Source organism: Jatropha curcas, chromosome 6 (assembly GCF_041381405.1).
Source record: "Jatropha curcas cultivar XTBG-Jc1 chromosome 6, XTBG_Jcur_1.0, whole genome shotgun sequence".
Classification (NCBI taxonomy): Eukaryota; Viridiplantae; Streptophyta; class Magnoliopsida; order Malpighiales; family Euphorbiaceae; genus Jatropha; species Jatropha curcas.
Genome location: NC_143156.1, coordinates 28,842,136 through 28,857,276, shown reverse-complemented (window position 1 = coordinate 28,857,276; position 15,141 = coordinate 28,842,136). Strand labels below are relative to the sequence as shown.

At 29.7% G+C, this 15,141-nt stretch overlaps 2 protein-coding genes across 2 annotated transcripts; both read right to left on the bottom strand.

The window, feature by feature from the left end:
* Positions 1 to 581: 581 nt before the first annotated feature.
* On the bottom strand, positions 582 to 5,033 carry LOC105646791 (proline transporter 2). Its single transcript, XM_089723391.1, has 7 exons — positions 4,382 to 5,033; positions 3,662 to 3,886; positions 3,457 to 3,551; positions 2,894 to 3,083; positions 1,841 to 1,965; positions 1,209 to 1,424; positions 582 to 1,097 (listed from the first exon to the last, which is right to left on the bottom strand). Exons 1-7 carry the CDS (start codon positions 4,557 to 4,559, stop codon positions 720 to 722), a joined length of 1,407 nt encoding a protein of 468 aa, XP_089579517.1. The 5' UTR covers positions 4,560 to 5,033; the 3' UTR covers positions 582 to 719.
* Positions 5,034 to 13,697: 8,664 nt separating this feature from the next.
* LOC105646800 (L-type lectin-domain containing receptor kinase S.4) lies at positions 13,698 to 15,027 on the bottom strand. The gene has a single exon (XM_012232742.4). The coding sequence runs from the start codon at positions 14,873 to 14,875 to the stop codon at positions 13,844 to 13,846; it is 1,032 nt and encodes a 343-aa protein (XP_012088132.1). The 5' UTR covers positions 14,876 to 15,027; the 3' UTR covers positions 13,698 to 13,843.
* Between the last annotated feature and the right edge of the window lie 114 nt (positions 15,028 to 15,141).

The window sequence follows — 15,141 nt, the reverse complement described above, 5'->3', positions numbered from 1 at the left end:
GTTTGGCAAACTCAGCACAATGTAAGCTCGAACTTGATGTTTAAATAGGTTAAAAATGTGTATATAAAAGTTCTATAGAGCTCGATAAGACGCGACAAATTTTTGAACTGAACATCATTAGGCTCGAGTTCGGCTTGTTTACTAATGAGCTCACTCAAGCTCGAGATCCATTCAAGCGAACTTATTCGAACTTTTTTCGAGCCGAGCTTAAGCAGCTCGCAAGCTGGCTCCGCTCATTTACACCCCCTTATTTGCCGCACAAATATGAATTGTGTTAGAACTGTCTACTATTACCTTCGCGATTAAATTTACAGATTGGAAGTATCATGATAAGTAATTTGTTATCTCCAGGTGTCCAGACAAACTTAAGGGCTTGTTCGGTTAGTTGTAGCTCATAGCACTAATGGCAGTTATTGAAATGAAAAGTGACTATAAGGTATGATTATTTTCATAAGTTATCAAATATATATTAATTTTTTATTTATTATATTATATAATAAAAATGTTAATTAAATTTGCTGTAATAGAAACTTCAATCTACACATTATGGAAGTTAAAATGAAATGCAGAATGGAAGCCAATTGATTGGCAAATAAACTACTTTATTCTATGCTTAAAGCTACAAACTAAAGCCAAATACACGAAGAAATCTAGATATTGTATCAATTTTGGAACACATTTCCAAGGGAAGATTTAATTAAACCTCCCTTCCAAAATCATCACAAATCGGCAAAAAGATGGTATGTCTTGGAATCTACAGAGATAAGTCTCAAAGCTGCAACTGCTGCTGCAAGAGACATACAGCTGAAAAAGCAAACATTGGACCAATGCCATAGCTTTTGCAAATTATTCAATTTATTCTTCTTTGCAATCAGGTACATGTGATTAGCTAGAATAAATGTGAGAGGAAATGTACTAATAGCACCGGTCAAGCTTTCAAAATCACCTAAAAAGGGCAGAAGAGCTGATACCAGTGTGGTAACAAACAGGTAGCCACCTCTTACACCTAACCTAAATGACAAGTTCCGGATCGCCAATGGACTGCCTTTAATCCCATACCTCGTATCCAAGAACTCATACATTGGACTTGCAAAAATCTGCGGGAACACGAGTGCATTAGTGCAGAACATGAACAAATCTTGAAAACCAAGTCAATAAAGAAAATGATAAAAAGATACTCAAAAAGTATCAATGATGGTGTGAAGTACATGCAAAGCAATGACTGATTGGAAGAACGCTGCAATATTGGCCAGTGTCTTCACCCAAACAGGACCACTAACGCTGCTAAGCAGATATGTTGATGTCGAATTTCCATAAGCCCAGTAACCAATCCAAGTAACAGCAAACAATAACAAACTTCCAAATGTGAACTGAAAGTACAGTGCCTTCATCATGTTACTTACAACGGGTTGCTTTATTGTTGCCTGTTGTAGATTCAGCAACAGATGTATAAGTTGAAGGAAGAAACAAAAATGCAATACTAGAAGATATGATGGTGCATTATATTGTTGTGTGAAGCAATGTTATTAAAACTGGTCTGGACATTGACCTGGCTAAAGAACTGGATGGATGGGTCACTAATGAAACATTTGAAAACTAATGGTTATGACTGTTCAGGTCCCCTTTGGTCATTCGTGATAGCCAAAAAGTGTATGTCTCAAAGACCAGAAACAAAAGGGCGGAATATTAGTGAATCTTGAATCAATGAAGTGAAGAGCAACCTGGATGTGCAACTATTCAATAGTTTTTGCAAATAATTCCATGATAATTATATTTACATGACATGAGAAACCATGCCCAAATTCAATTAAAACAAAATAGATTTCAATTCCTATCACACCTGTATCTCTGGAAGCATTCCTGTGTTGTATGCAAAAACCAGATTAGCAGCTGCCCCTATTGATGTAAAGATTTTACTCGTTGGTGTTCCTTGGATGCTGTAATCCCTTGGTGGTGCTTTCAGGCCTACAACAGAGTTGCTACTTTGAGTTCAGCATAACTACTTTGAATTTGACCATTTAGTAAAAGTAGAAATTATGATATAAACAATAAACAAGAAATTATGATATGAACAATCAAATGACAAGTAAATTCAATATGTGTGCATGAGAAAGAGAGAGAGAAAGAATATTTGACATAAATGAAAATCAGACAGTTGCTGACGGAAGAAACTCCTCGACATTGAGAACCTTCAGTGTTTTCTTTGTTGACAGTCTAGAGATGGCATCTAGCAAGGAAAGAGTAATTAAACTACAGAAGCACATAATCACGGGCCACTTTTGAAGTATTTGAAGGATTCTTTCTAACTTCATGTCATACTACGCATTGCTTGTGAGACTGATTCTTTCTATAACATACTCCGAATACAAGTATGCAAGAACCGATTGGCTGTTCAGACAGAAGAAAAAGAACATCGAGGACTCAAAGTAATTTTCACAGAAAAATGCTGGAAATTCACATATGGTACATGTTTCTTAATTTGCACATGATTAAAGGAAAACGTTAATCATAAGATTTTTTTTGTATCAGAGGGAAGAACTACACCAGCAAAAACAAATGATTATCCAAGTATTCGCAAATTTCTTGGACTGGCAACTAGAATCCAGATGCGGGGTTGATCACAAAAACTAGACACGGGCATACAGGGTTCATTGAATGAATTACCATTAGCTCTTCATTGTATGTCATCTTGATTTTAGTCCAAAAGCAATATTGCAGACTCCAATAAAAGTTTTTTGAATATTAGCATAATAAAATAACAATCATCTGATTCTTCATTTTGAGAAAGTAATACATCATAAAATGTCAAACAGGCATATTAAGCTAGCATAGTACAAAGGAATTTCGATTAATGTACTACTCCTGCGCAATAGTTCACAGCTTGTTGACTTACCATCATTAATTGAGAGAACGATTGCTACAATGATATATATCAGGGTGAGGACTGTTGATACACCAAGCCAAATTCGCAAGGCTGACAAATGAGGAGTTGCAATGGCAAACAAAGCACATACAATCCCAGCAATAGCGATGAAGTACGGAAGCTTCATTTCATTGTCATCACTAAAAAGAACATAAACAGCCTGCAAAACAAAAACATAGAATCAACGAAGAAGCGAAAATGACTGAAAATAGCATTTGTGATATAAAAGGACCTTGTTCCGAATAGATTATAATTGATGAAACATATTCCTGTTATAAATAATGACTTCCACTGAGTTCTTAATTAATTAGTTTATTAACTAGTATGAAGTATAAAATGATAGATAAAAAAAATATAGCAAAAAGAAGCATTTATAGGACTCACCCACCTCAACAAAATTGTGAAAATTTTTATGTACAATGGATTAGACTAAGTTTCTGTTTGAAGAAACATAACCGAAAGTAAAATATAGTACTTGACTTGCCCCTTGTAAAATTATTCACATAGGGCAAAATTTAACAACTTGCTCTTACCTTAAGTGCCTCACCAGCCAAAATAATGTATCCAATGTTAATCATGAATAGATTAATATATTGCAATCCCCATATGAGAGAATAAGCTTTCTTGCCTGCAGTAAAAAGGTTTGATGAACGTAATCAAACAACAGTTACATAATCACTAATTTAATCAAAATAGACATAAATGAGCATAATTTTTCAATTTCCTTTTTGCTTATACCATATATATATCCTGCAAGATCTCTGTATCTGATATGTCTCTTCCCCCCAAATTCATGGAGCTTGGCAACAAGAGAATTTGCATACAATGATATTGCAGCAGCTACTATCAAACCAACTACACCAAATACCCACCCCAGAGGGACCATAATGGTCCCAGCATAGCCCAATACATAGGCACTGTTGACACCAGTTGTAAGCACAAAACCCACTTGAAACCAAGAATCTGCAAGTTCCAAAAGAAAAATCAAATGTGCCAAAAAAAAAAAAAAAAAAAAAAAAAAAACTTATCAGCACCATTAAATCTCTGATTAAATATTAATATAAACCCAGAAACATAAACAGATACTCAATTAAGCCAAACAAAGATATTCTACCATATTCAACAAAATATTCATCCAAGTGATCTGTACATAATTGCATATTAGATTAATCTCTACTAAAATTTCTCAAAAGAAAAACTGAATCTAACTATCGAAAAGGAAAATGGTAGTCAAAAACTCATTTCTAAGCAAAATTAAGGTGGTTTAAGCATCCAATTTAGTCAAAGAAAATGAGTATAAACAAAAACACCATTTTCAAGAATTCAAGATCAGTATAAACTGTTACACACCCTTTTTTACTGTAAGACCACATATGTACTCGGAAGGTACAGAAAAAAACTAGCCCATCATAATATAGAAAAAAGGGGATCCAAATGAGAAGGAACAAACAAACAAACCGCTGCTAATCTGGTGGGCAGTTTCTGGAGTCTCAACCGCTAAATGTTCTTCATCATATAATTTTCTAGGCCGCGCATCATCATTATTCCTGTCCATTACTGTATGTTCTAGCTGGTGAAACTGATGGTCTCTCTCCTCTCCGATCAAGAGCGAGATGCTCTCTTCCTCAATGATCATATGTCTCGCAGCCGGTGTTTATATAGCACTCACACTCCAGAATTTCAAAAAACGGAAAGTCTAATAAAAGAAATATTTTGAAATTAAATCGGACCCAGTGAAATTCTAGATAGCCAAATCTATTCGAAGGGAATTTAGGGAGTTGCCTTTTGAAGTTAAAAATTTAAATTCTAGACAGCGAAATATATTCGAAAGATTTTTAGGGAGTTGCCTTTTGAAGATAGAAATGGATTCTGGAAAGAATCCTTCAAAAAGAAGAATCATTGGCTCTTTTTTTTTTTTTTTTTTCTCTCCGTAAAATGTTTGGCGGGTCAGAATCGGCAGTTGCTTTTTCAGTTGTTCTTCGATCTCCAAGACACCAACAACTTGCCTACTTGTTGGGATCTTGGGATTGGCTGTAAATTTTGCTTAAACTTGCGTTCCTTTTTGGAAGCTCAAATTCAACGTTCGAGGTTTCTCTGCAACTCTTACGTTCGCACGGCCCCACGCACTTGATTTAATACCTTTTTTTTTTTCAAAAATATATATTTTTTATGATATTTACCAGCATCAGATATTTATTTTATTTTTTTCTAAATTGATTATATGCATTATATTTATATTGTTCATAGCCAATAATTAAAATCTGAATGAAAATTGTTTTATAAATTATCCTAAACAAAATTACCATTTGTTTGGACAAGGGAGAAAAAAAAATAAGAGAAAAAAGAAAATAAAAAGGAAAATAGTAAAAAAATACAATCTATTTCCTTTATTATTTCTCTCTCTTGTTATTTGGATGGAAAAAAAAAATATTAATACTTCCCTTGTTTTTTAAGTTGTAGTTTTACAATTTTAACCATATTCTTATATATTTTAGACCTAAAATATGAATGTATATTATTAGAAGCTTTATATAAAATAATGTCATTTTGCCAACATGTCTATTTACTTTCCAATTTGGGGAAATTGAAATTATGAGCCCAAGAGGATTTCTTACATGTTCTTTTTCCATTAATATTTTCCTCTCTATTTTCAAATAAGAGAAAATTTCTCCAATATTTTCTTCAATTATTTTCTATCCTCTAGCATTTTTCTCTCATCTAAATATAGTATAAAAATTATTAAAAATAATAAAATATTAAAAAGAACCGGCATATTGCACAATTCTTACGTTGTGCAAAACAGTATTTGATGGTGTAGGTTATACTAATATAAAGGAGTTTTGGATTGCTGATTATAAAATTCATCAGATAAAACACAAATAAATCAGACTGACAGATAGTACGATAGCTAATCGTTATTATATAAGCTATTAAAACAATTATTTTTAGTAACTGGTATTATTCAGCTATGAAAATAATTAATTTTCAGACCGAGCATTCTTCTAATATATAAGCAAAATTGAAAAAAAAAAAGAAAGATAAAATTAGGTGGAGGCCAGGGCACAACACCCAAAAAAAATCCTTACAAAAATTACGTTTTTAATCCTTGAAAATATAAAAATTATATTTTTATGCCGCTAAAGTTTTAAAAACTTTTATTTCGCACTCCTAAACAATTTTTTTCCTAATTCCCCCCTCCCTTCGGCTGATATCATCACAATCTAACAGTTTTAGATAAAAGAAATTATTAAGATTATCTTTAAGGCTTATATTCGATAATTTAAAATTTAAAATTATTTTCAAAAAATAATGAAATTCTATGTATATATAATAGGTTATATTTTATTGGGTACTAGAATTTGAAAGATTTATGACAAGAAAGAAATGTTTTTGTCTGTAATTTTAATATTCCAACACTAATATCTAATATAAACATTAAATGATTATATTTGTGAGAATTAAATGATTATATTTATTGCTATTACAATTTGGGTTACCATCTCTATTATTTTTCAATTCTGTATAAATTTTGAAACGTAACACAAATTACATAACAAAAAAATATTGTTGCATTATAGAACTTTGAAGTATAAAAATAAAATATTATATTCAATAATAAAAGGAAAAGAATGACGTGGAAGAAAACTCCTCAATGATAGAAATTGAAGATAGTATAGATACAAAGGTTTCCTTTTTGACATAAAAGAAGGTTTCAGAACCTTATAAATAGAGTCTAGAATTTGCTGCTCTAATAACATGATCACTAATCCAATTATAAAGATATGAAAGACAATCGTATACAGTTAATTTTATTTTTAAAAACACAGAGATTGATTAATTATATTTTTTAAATTATAAAGATCATACTATAATTTTTTTAATATATTATTTTAATATCTCTCTTTTGACGTCTGTGTTTTTTTTATTAACTTAACAAAAAAAAGACGCAAAATATAAGGACAAAATTGTGTATATTTAAAAAAAGATATGGATGAATTTCACAGGGAAAACTCTCTTTACAACTCTGCGACTTGAACCTTGGTCGAGAGAAAATTTAAAGACACCTTTAATCATTTCACCCCTCCTTTCTTTCAATAATATTCTCTTATTATAGTTTGCCCCTCCTTTTATAAATGCCGACTTCGTGACTTGTTGTAGCTAGAAAATTCACTGAAATGATCCTTTAGAACCTTGAATTTGAGAAGGAAATTCCAAGAAAATGGACAATGTGGCTGTCGACTCCTAGTTGATGAGCCCTAAATGAAATTATTAAAATAATTATTTCTCGATGGATGTCTTTTTAAATAATATTTGTGAACGAAAATTTTCACTTGTCCAACTCTACTTTCCTTTAATAGTAAATTAATCATTTGTTAATTATTTTTATTTATTTATTTCTTCTTACAATTATTAAAAATTTAAACTACATTATAAGTAAAGAGTCTTATATTGTAATAATAGATAAAGATGGTTGAATATCATTTTCAAATCATTTGTTTTTAGATAGTTAAACGTGTGGCACGTTTTTTATGCTTGTTATACGTTACCTAATCATAATTTGATTTTTTATTTATAATTTTCTCTTTACTGTTTGTCTATGATTTAATATTATAAATTTTGTATATATAAAAAAAATTAAAAAAAAACATACATTAGTTTATTTATTAATTACTTTATTAGGTACAAAATAAGTCTTCCCTCTTTCAAATGAACAAAACAATTATAAGAATTCACTCAAAAAAACAATCATAAGAATTATCTAGTTAGTATTTGTCATTTGTATTAATTATTATAATATAAGTATTAATATTTTTATTATTCATGAATTATAATATTAGTTCTATATAATAAAAAATATAAAAGCCTTTTTGAACATATCTTCAAACAATAATAAAATCTTTTATTAGATGCATTATAGAGATTTAGAATATAAAAATAAAATATAATTGATAATAAAAGGAAAAGAATGATATGAAAGAAATCTCCTCAATGATAGTTAATAGAGGTATAAAGGTTATATATATATATATATATATATATATAAAAGAAGGTTTTAGAACCTTATAAATAGAATCTAGAATATATTATTCGAATAGCATCATGATCAATCCAATTATAAAGACTTAAAAGGATAATTGTACAAAGTTAATTCTATATTAGAAAAAACAGAAAATTAAAAAAAAAAAAAGAATAAGAAAGAAAATCAATTCAAAACATCAACGTAATCAGAAAATTTATTAAGATGATATAAAAAATAATATACATAAAATAAATATAAGCGATAAGAATTCTTTATAAAAAAATTGATTATAATAAATATTACATAATTGAAGTATATTTAATAAAAAATAATACTTTAGCTGTAGTTAAAACGTTAATCGCTATTTTAATAATTATTGGCCGACATGACCTATATATGCTGAGTTGATTATCATTGAGCCAACAAAGTAGGAAGCTATTATTGAGAAAAAAAAAAAAAAAGATGATACCATTATTTGTTACAAAGTGTGTTTTTCATTATTACTATAATAAAAGTTGTTATTTAATAGAGTTCACATGACATGAGTCATTGTGAGGCAATTATATACACATGATAATATGAAAGAAATTTATTTTCACTTTATTTTATTATTATTAGGGCATTAGATAAGATTGCCAATCTAGCACAAGGACCACAAAAGAGGGTAGGCAAACCTCTCTTTTGTTAATTAAAAGAAAATAGCACTTAAAAGTTTGTTAATGTAAGTAATTAAAATCTAATTTCAAAAATCAATCTAGTGATATTTTTGTATTCTTGATGAAATTTTATATATAAGTAAATATTCTCCTTGTTCATTAATATAGACTCACCTTTTATTTTCAATTGTCGAAAGTAATCGATCTTAAAACCTCTCGTTTCTCGTTGAGAAGACATAAAATTTAACTGCTTTCTTAATTATTATATAGAAATCATAAATAACAAGTAAAAATGGATAGGTCTCTTTTTCTCCCTCTCAAAATCTAAAGTCCTCTTTTTCGCTCTATTCTCCGTTTTTGTGTCGGCGGTTACCAGTGAACAATAGATCTAACTGTTTTGACAATTTTTGAGTTATTTTTGTCATCATTATGATGATTTTATAACAAATTCAAATCTTATTTCTAATAGAACGAAAAAATTTGAAAATGAATACACTTATAAAAAAAGATGGGGTCGAACAAGTGGAGCAAACAATATAATTGAATACAAATCATAAAGATTATATTTTTCTTTTTTACTTTTTGTTAAGTGGTTCGTTATTAAATTTCTTAAAATATATATATATATAGAAACATCTCGATCTATATTTCATATTTGTATATAATTTTCTTTCAATGAAAATTTTAATTTGATTCTTCTTAAAAAAAAGAAAGATAAAAGTGAAGGGAAAGAATATATACTCACATGGTGAAGTTTAAACATACTAAACATTTCACTTCCAAAATGAAAAGTGACAATTCTTCATCGTTCAATCTTTAGTGGAAAATAAAATGTATTTTCGATTGAATAACTATATATTCTTATTCTCTTTCTTTCTTTCTTTTCACACCTCCATAAATATTGAAGGGATAACTCTTTACTCTCATCTCATTCAACTAAATATATTTAAAAATAAATATGTTATTTATTTATTTCTCTTTTTTTATGATAATATCAAAATTTCCAAAAAAAGAATCCTAATCCCTAAAGAATATAGGCAAAGTTTGATAAAGTTACAGATTAATTGAAAGGGAATTCTTATTTTATTTATTTAATATATTTAAATTTATTAAAATGATCTAGTTTGATTCGCTTCTAAACTAATTTTTCACCTTCTCCGGTGGAGTTTCGGTCGATATGAAATCTATTTAGTCAAATTAAACTGAATTATTCAGTTAAACCGAATGCTCACCTCTGCAAAGATCAAAGTCAAAAAGTATTTTTTCTAAAAAAAAAAATCTAATAAATTGTCAAAATAAAAATATTTAATAATATGTATACAGTGAAAATTGGGATTAATTGGTGTAAGTAAAAATTTAATTAATTAGGAGCTCAAAGCTTGGTTTAACCAAAGGTCACTTCATCCACTTGCATTTTTAGTAGAAGCAATTTAGTGCCTATTATTATCAGTCCTCTATTGCTATGTTGTTAGCTTCCATTGCTCTGGCATAATAATATCGAATATAATAAAAAGCATAAATTCTCTTTTATATTATATAATTCTTTTTTTCTATATGTTTGTTTGATAAAAGAATTCTTTTTTTCTTATTTCTGTCATTGTATTCTTATATAAAAAAACTTTTCCTAATTAGTCTAATTACAAATAATTACAATCCCGTGATTGTAGGGATTCTTGATGCTGAATAGAAACTTCCTTTTCCAGGTTAGTTTCTTTTTTCTGTTTTCCAATACTATATATATTCAAAAGAGTTTTAAAAAAAATCTGAAAAAGAAAAAAGAAAAAAGATGAGAAAATTTGCAGAGCACAGTTAAAAATTTCAAAAATTTAAAAATTAAATAAGTAATCGAATTGAAATAACAGAAATAACAATTAGGTATTTCAGTCCATTAAGCTAGAATTAAAATTCTACTTATATCATATCAGTAAAAAATAAAGTGTTTTCAATGAATATTTATTTTATTAACGAACTCTCAATATCAATTAAAGTAAACGAAACGAACGAGAATCATTATTGGTTACAAGTTGCCAAAGGTATGAAATGATTGATGGTCAAAAAGGGCAAAATCCAAAGTAGGAAGTGGACATTGCATTGCAAGGAGTATCATCTTTTCCTTCACAACATGTTAAATATCAATTTGGCAAATGACAAAACATCAATCTTCATCCCTACTGTCTTTTTCCTTCCTCTAAAAGTTGTCACCACTCAGACTGAATCTATAAAAAGTTACATAAATTTAATGGAGATTTATTATGTTCTAATAGTTATATGAATTCATGCATTGAGCCAATCTAAATTTGAATGTCAAAGCAATTTAATTTCATTTCAGTTTTTTTTCATTAGGATTTAGATAAGGTTGTCAATCTAACACAAGGACCAGAGAAGAGTGTAAGGTTGTCAAATTATGAAAATTACGATTGGACTTTAATTATTTAGTGGAACAGAAAAGTAATAGTCAAATATAAAAAGTGATCCATTTATTTATAGCTTTATGCTTAACCATCCAATTCAATTATTAGTGCAATAAAATTCTAATATATAAAGTATTATTAGCATTATGTGATAGTGATTGATGATGTCAAATTTTGTTTTTATACTCTAAGATGATTTTTTTTTTCTTTCTTTTTTTTTACCCCATACATTATAAAATCATTTTGTAGATACCTTAAAATCTGATTACATATAGCTACTGAAGTTGTGAAAGCAATTGCATTATTTAGTTCATAATCAAAGTTTATGGAAATAATTTTTGAGAGGTACATTTTCTGATATTTGACCCTAACATCTACTTGGTCCTTATAAACTAACTATTACTCATTTTATAAAAATAAAAATGTTATTTTTGCTGTTGAATACCTTGTATTTTTTTATTATTTAGTTATTTAACGTTTAAGTGCTAGTTCTTCTAGTAGCCGTTAGTTGTTTTAACAGTTTTTAGCTATTTTAATAGCCGTTAGCCATTAGCCCTTAGATATTAGCAGCACTCAAAAGTGAAAATATTCGGTAAAAATAACTATTTGATTGGCAATTAAATTTAAAATGACAAAAAAAATATTAAAATATTCAGTTAGAATTTTCACTGCTCATTATATATATATTAAAAAAAAAGATGATTTTACTAAATCTAAATTTTCAAAATTGAAGGAACTAAAAATTGAAAAGTTCACCATTTTATAAAATAAGATTGAAAATTTTTAATATTTTAGGGATCGATATTTTTAATTTTTAATATTAATATTTGCTTGAGTTCGAATGCAAATATAAAAATAAACATTTTTTTTCTTTTACAATAGATTATAAACAAACCAAATATAAAAAAAAATAGTAAAAAAGACGTATTGTGATAATAAAAAGATTTAAATTATTTAAGGATAGAATTGTAAAAAAATTTCCGTAAAAAAACATAAATCACTAAAAGTTACGTGAGATAATGTTTTAAGTTACCGAAAACAATAATCGAGAGAAATACATATCAGGTTACCGAATACAATAATCTGAGAAATAGTGTGTTCAAAACACTAAAAGCTATTCTAAACACAGTTGCTGAAAACACCCTTAGTATGGGATTGCAATTTAGTCCTCCATATGAAATATAAAGTTACTATTTAGTCTTGTAATTAATAGTAAAATTGCACCATATAATAACTAAATAGTTTAATGAATTCAAAAGTTAAAAATGATTAATTACTTAATCAAAATACAAGAATTAAGTAGTAATTAAGATTAAATTTTAGATACTATACAATAAGAGCATTATCTTAATATCGATTGCTCTTATTTAATTGTCACATTAAAAAAATAAAAGATTTTAAAAAAAAATACTCCCTGCTAATATTTATTTGGTATCTCAAGGTGAGATATTAAAAAATAAATAAATATTGTCCGGTATATTTTTTATTTCTAGAGGATCTAATAAATGTTATGAGCATTTATTGCTCTAAAGTGATGGATTATATATTACATTACACTGTGGACCCAAAACAGGAAGAAAAAAGAAAATGCAAGTGAAGAAAGAGAATGCAAGAGTATCTGAAGTGACCTTGGAAAGAGATTTTTAAAATCCAAAATCCACAACGACAGGTTCAGGCAAATCCCCATCACAATCCTCATTTGTAAGAAGAAGACTTGTGTCAAAAAGCCAAATTATTTAGATGTGGAAGGTGAACTGGTAGCTGTATTCCTCGTAGGGCGAGGCAGAATTGAAAGTTAGATGATAAAAATTGAGAACACTTTCAGGGACCATACCTTGGTCCCCCGGAGTGGAAGTGAAAGAGAGAGAAAGGCCTCAGACTTGTTATGCAAGCTAATATGATTAACAGCAGCTATGAATATAGTGTTTATTTTCACATTTTATTAAAATCTGCACACAAAATATTACCAAAAAAAAAAAAAATCTGCGCTCAAAATCTAACTCCAGAATTCACCTAATCAAAAATCTCAACTCCAGAATATGTCAAATGCAACACAACCAAACTGGTGTCGTAGACCTGTGATAATATGATCCAGATTGGGCTTTTCTGTCTAAAAAGGAAACAAAATGGGCTTTTCAAACATGGTCAGCTAAGATGTCCAAATAAGAACATCTTTCCTCTTCTTTTTCTTGTTCTTCTTCAAGCAAACAGGTTAATACAAAGCCCTATACAAACAATTTTAGCACAGAACCGGCTGGGACTCATTATATAAACAATTTTCTCATCATTTCATTCCGTATCTTAAAACAAATAAATGCATAAAAGGAGAGGGGATAAGAACAAGGAGAATGGAACATAATTCCCATTCCAACCAATTGCATCGCTAAACTTATAGCATTCGATCTAAGGAAAGAAAAAAAAGAAAAGAACAATTAGTTGTCCACATCATACAACCTTATAAACATTCTCCATCCGCAAGCTTGTTTCCACTCCTTTGGATGCTTATATTGTTTAAGATAATCAAACAGAAATATACCTAAGCAATAAAGTTTCTCATACCCATATTAAGAATAGTATACAATTTGAACAAGGATGCATTTGCAAACAGATTAGTAAGGCACATGCATATAACCTTCTATTTGTGTGAAGTTTAATGGCGAATCCATTGCATACTACACAACAGGACATGCACAAAAGAAACTAAGCCTTTCATTACATGAGTTAGTACAATAAGAACAACAACAAATAAACAACATTAATTCATAGTAGAATTTCATTAACTACAAGCTCTAATGCCAAATAAATTCACAACAAAAGTAGATACACAGCATGCCTAATTCTTAAGTACCTTCTCATCTTTCTCCACAACTACACAGACCTTTTGATACCTGAAATCCACTGGTTGCACATCACCGTCAATTGGAAAAACCGTGCGCCTACTGACAAAGATCGCCCATGCAAATAGCACCGCAAATGCCAGTAATGCTCCACACCCAGTTGCAAAAATCATCCCAGCAAGAATTGTCAAAGGACAAAACTTCCTTCTTTGCACTTTTACAATCTCATTACTATTGTCCTTAGAAGCATTTGGATTGACCGGCAATGAATGCATCCAATAAGGAATCTTCCTTAACCTAAACCTCCATGAATACACATAACTTTTATCTGATAAGTTGCCATTGTGCTTTGAACCTAAGCCCACATAAACCTCATTATCTTCCCACATTTTGTACAGATCAATGGAATATGCCATTATCGGATTATATGGTCTTTTATCACTCAATTTACTTAGCCTAACCTCTAATCTTCTGGAACTTGCATCATAGTCAATCCACGACCTCAGTTTCTCTCCACTCTTTGTGGTAAAATGAGTGGATGGTTCATTATCGACAGTTACAGATACAATAATAGTATTAGAATCACCTACATTGCTATCCGTTGAAACGCCAAATTTAATACACAGATACCCTTTCTCTTCTGAAACATTCAACGGACCTTGACCCAGAAATTTCGATTCAAAATTATAGAGACCCATAACAAGAGAGAGACCAACGGCATTACCTGTAAATGAGAAGACGAACTCCGTGGAAAACGATGTCTTTTTCCCGGCATTGGAACTGAGAAATTTGAAGGGATTCTTGTGCAAGAGAAGACCAGAACTTGAGGCATTCGGGCTTGTTAATTGCACACGAGAGCCATCATCAGAGATCGTGGCGTCTCCGAGAAGAACAATTTGGGGATCGAAGTTGGGATTACCAGTGATTAGGGTTACAAGTGACTGACTAGAAATGGGGTATAGGGTTAAGAGATAGAAAATCAGGAAGCAAAAGGGTAATGTGGACCTGAAAATGAGAAATGTAGCCATGGTTTTGAAGAAATTTTGGAGTGTAGTGCCAAGCAATAGATTTATATGGTTTAAAAAGACTCCATTTTCACGGTAATCTAGCGCAGAAAGCTGTCTTAACCTGGAGGGGAAGAAGAAGTGAAGCAGCGACTATGCTTCGATTCTACTATTCCAACTTCCAAGTATACTCAAAACTTGAGTGGATAGGCCCGAATTGGGCCAAGCCTTATTTAAGGTTGGCCCAATTTATATTTCACTCAATATTAATATTACCAATTGATCAAGCC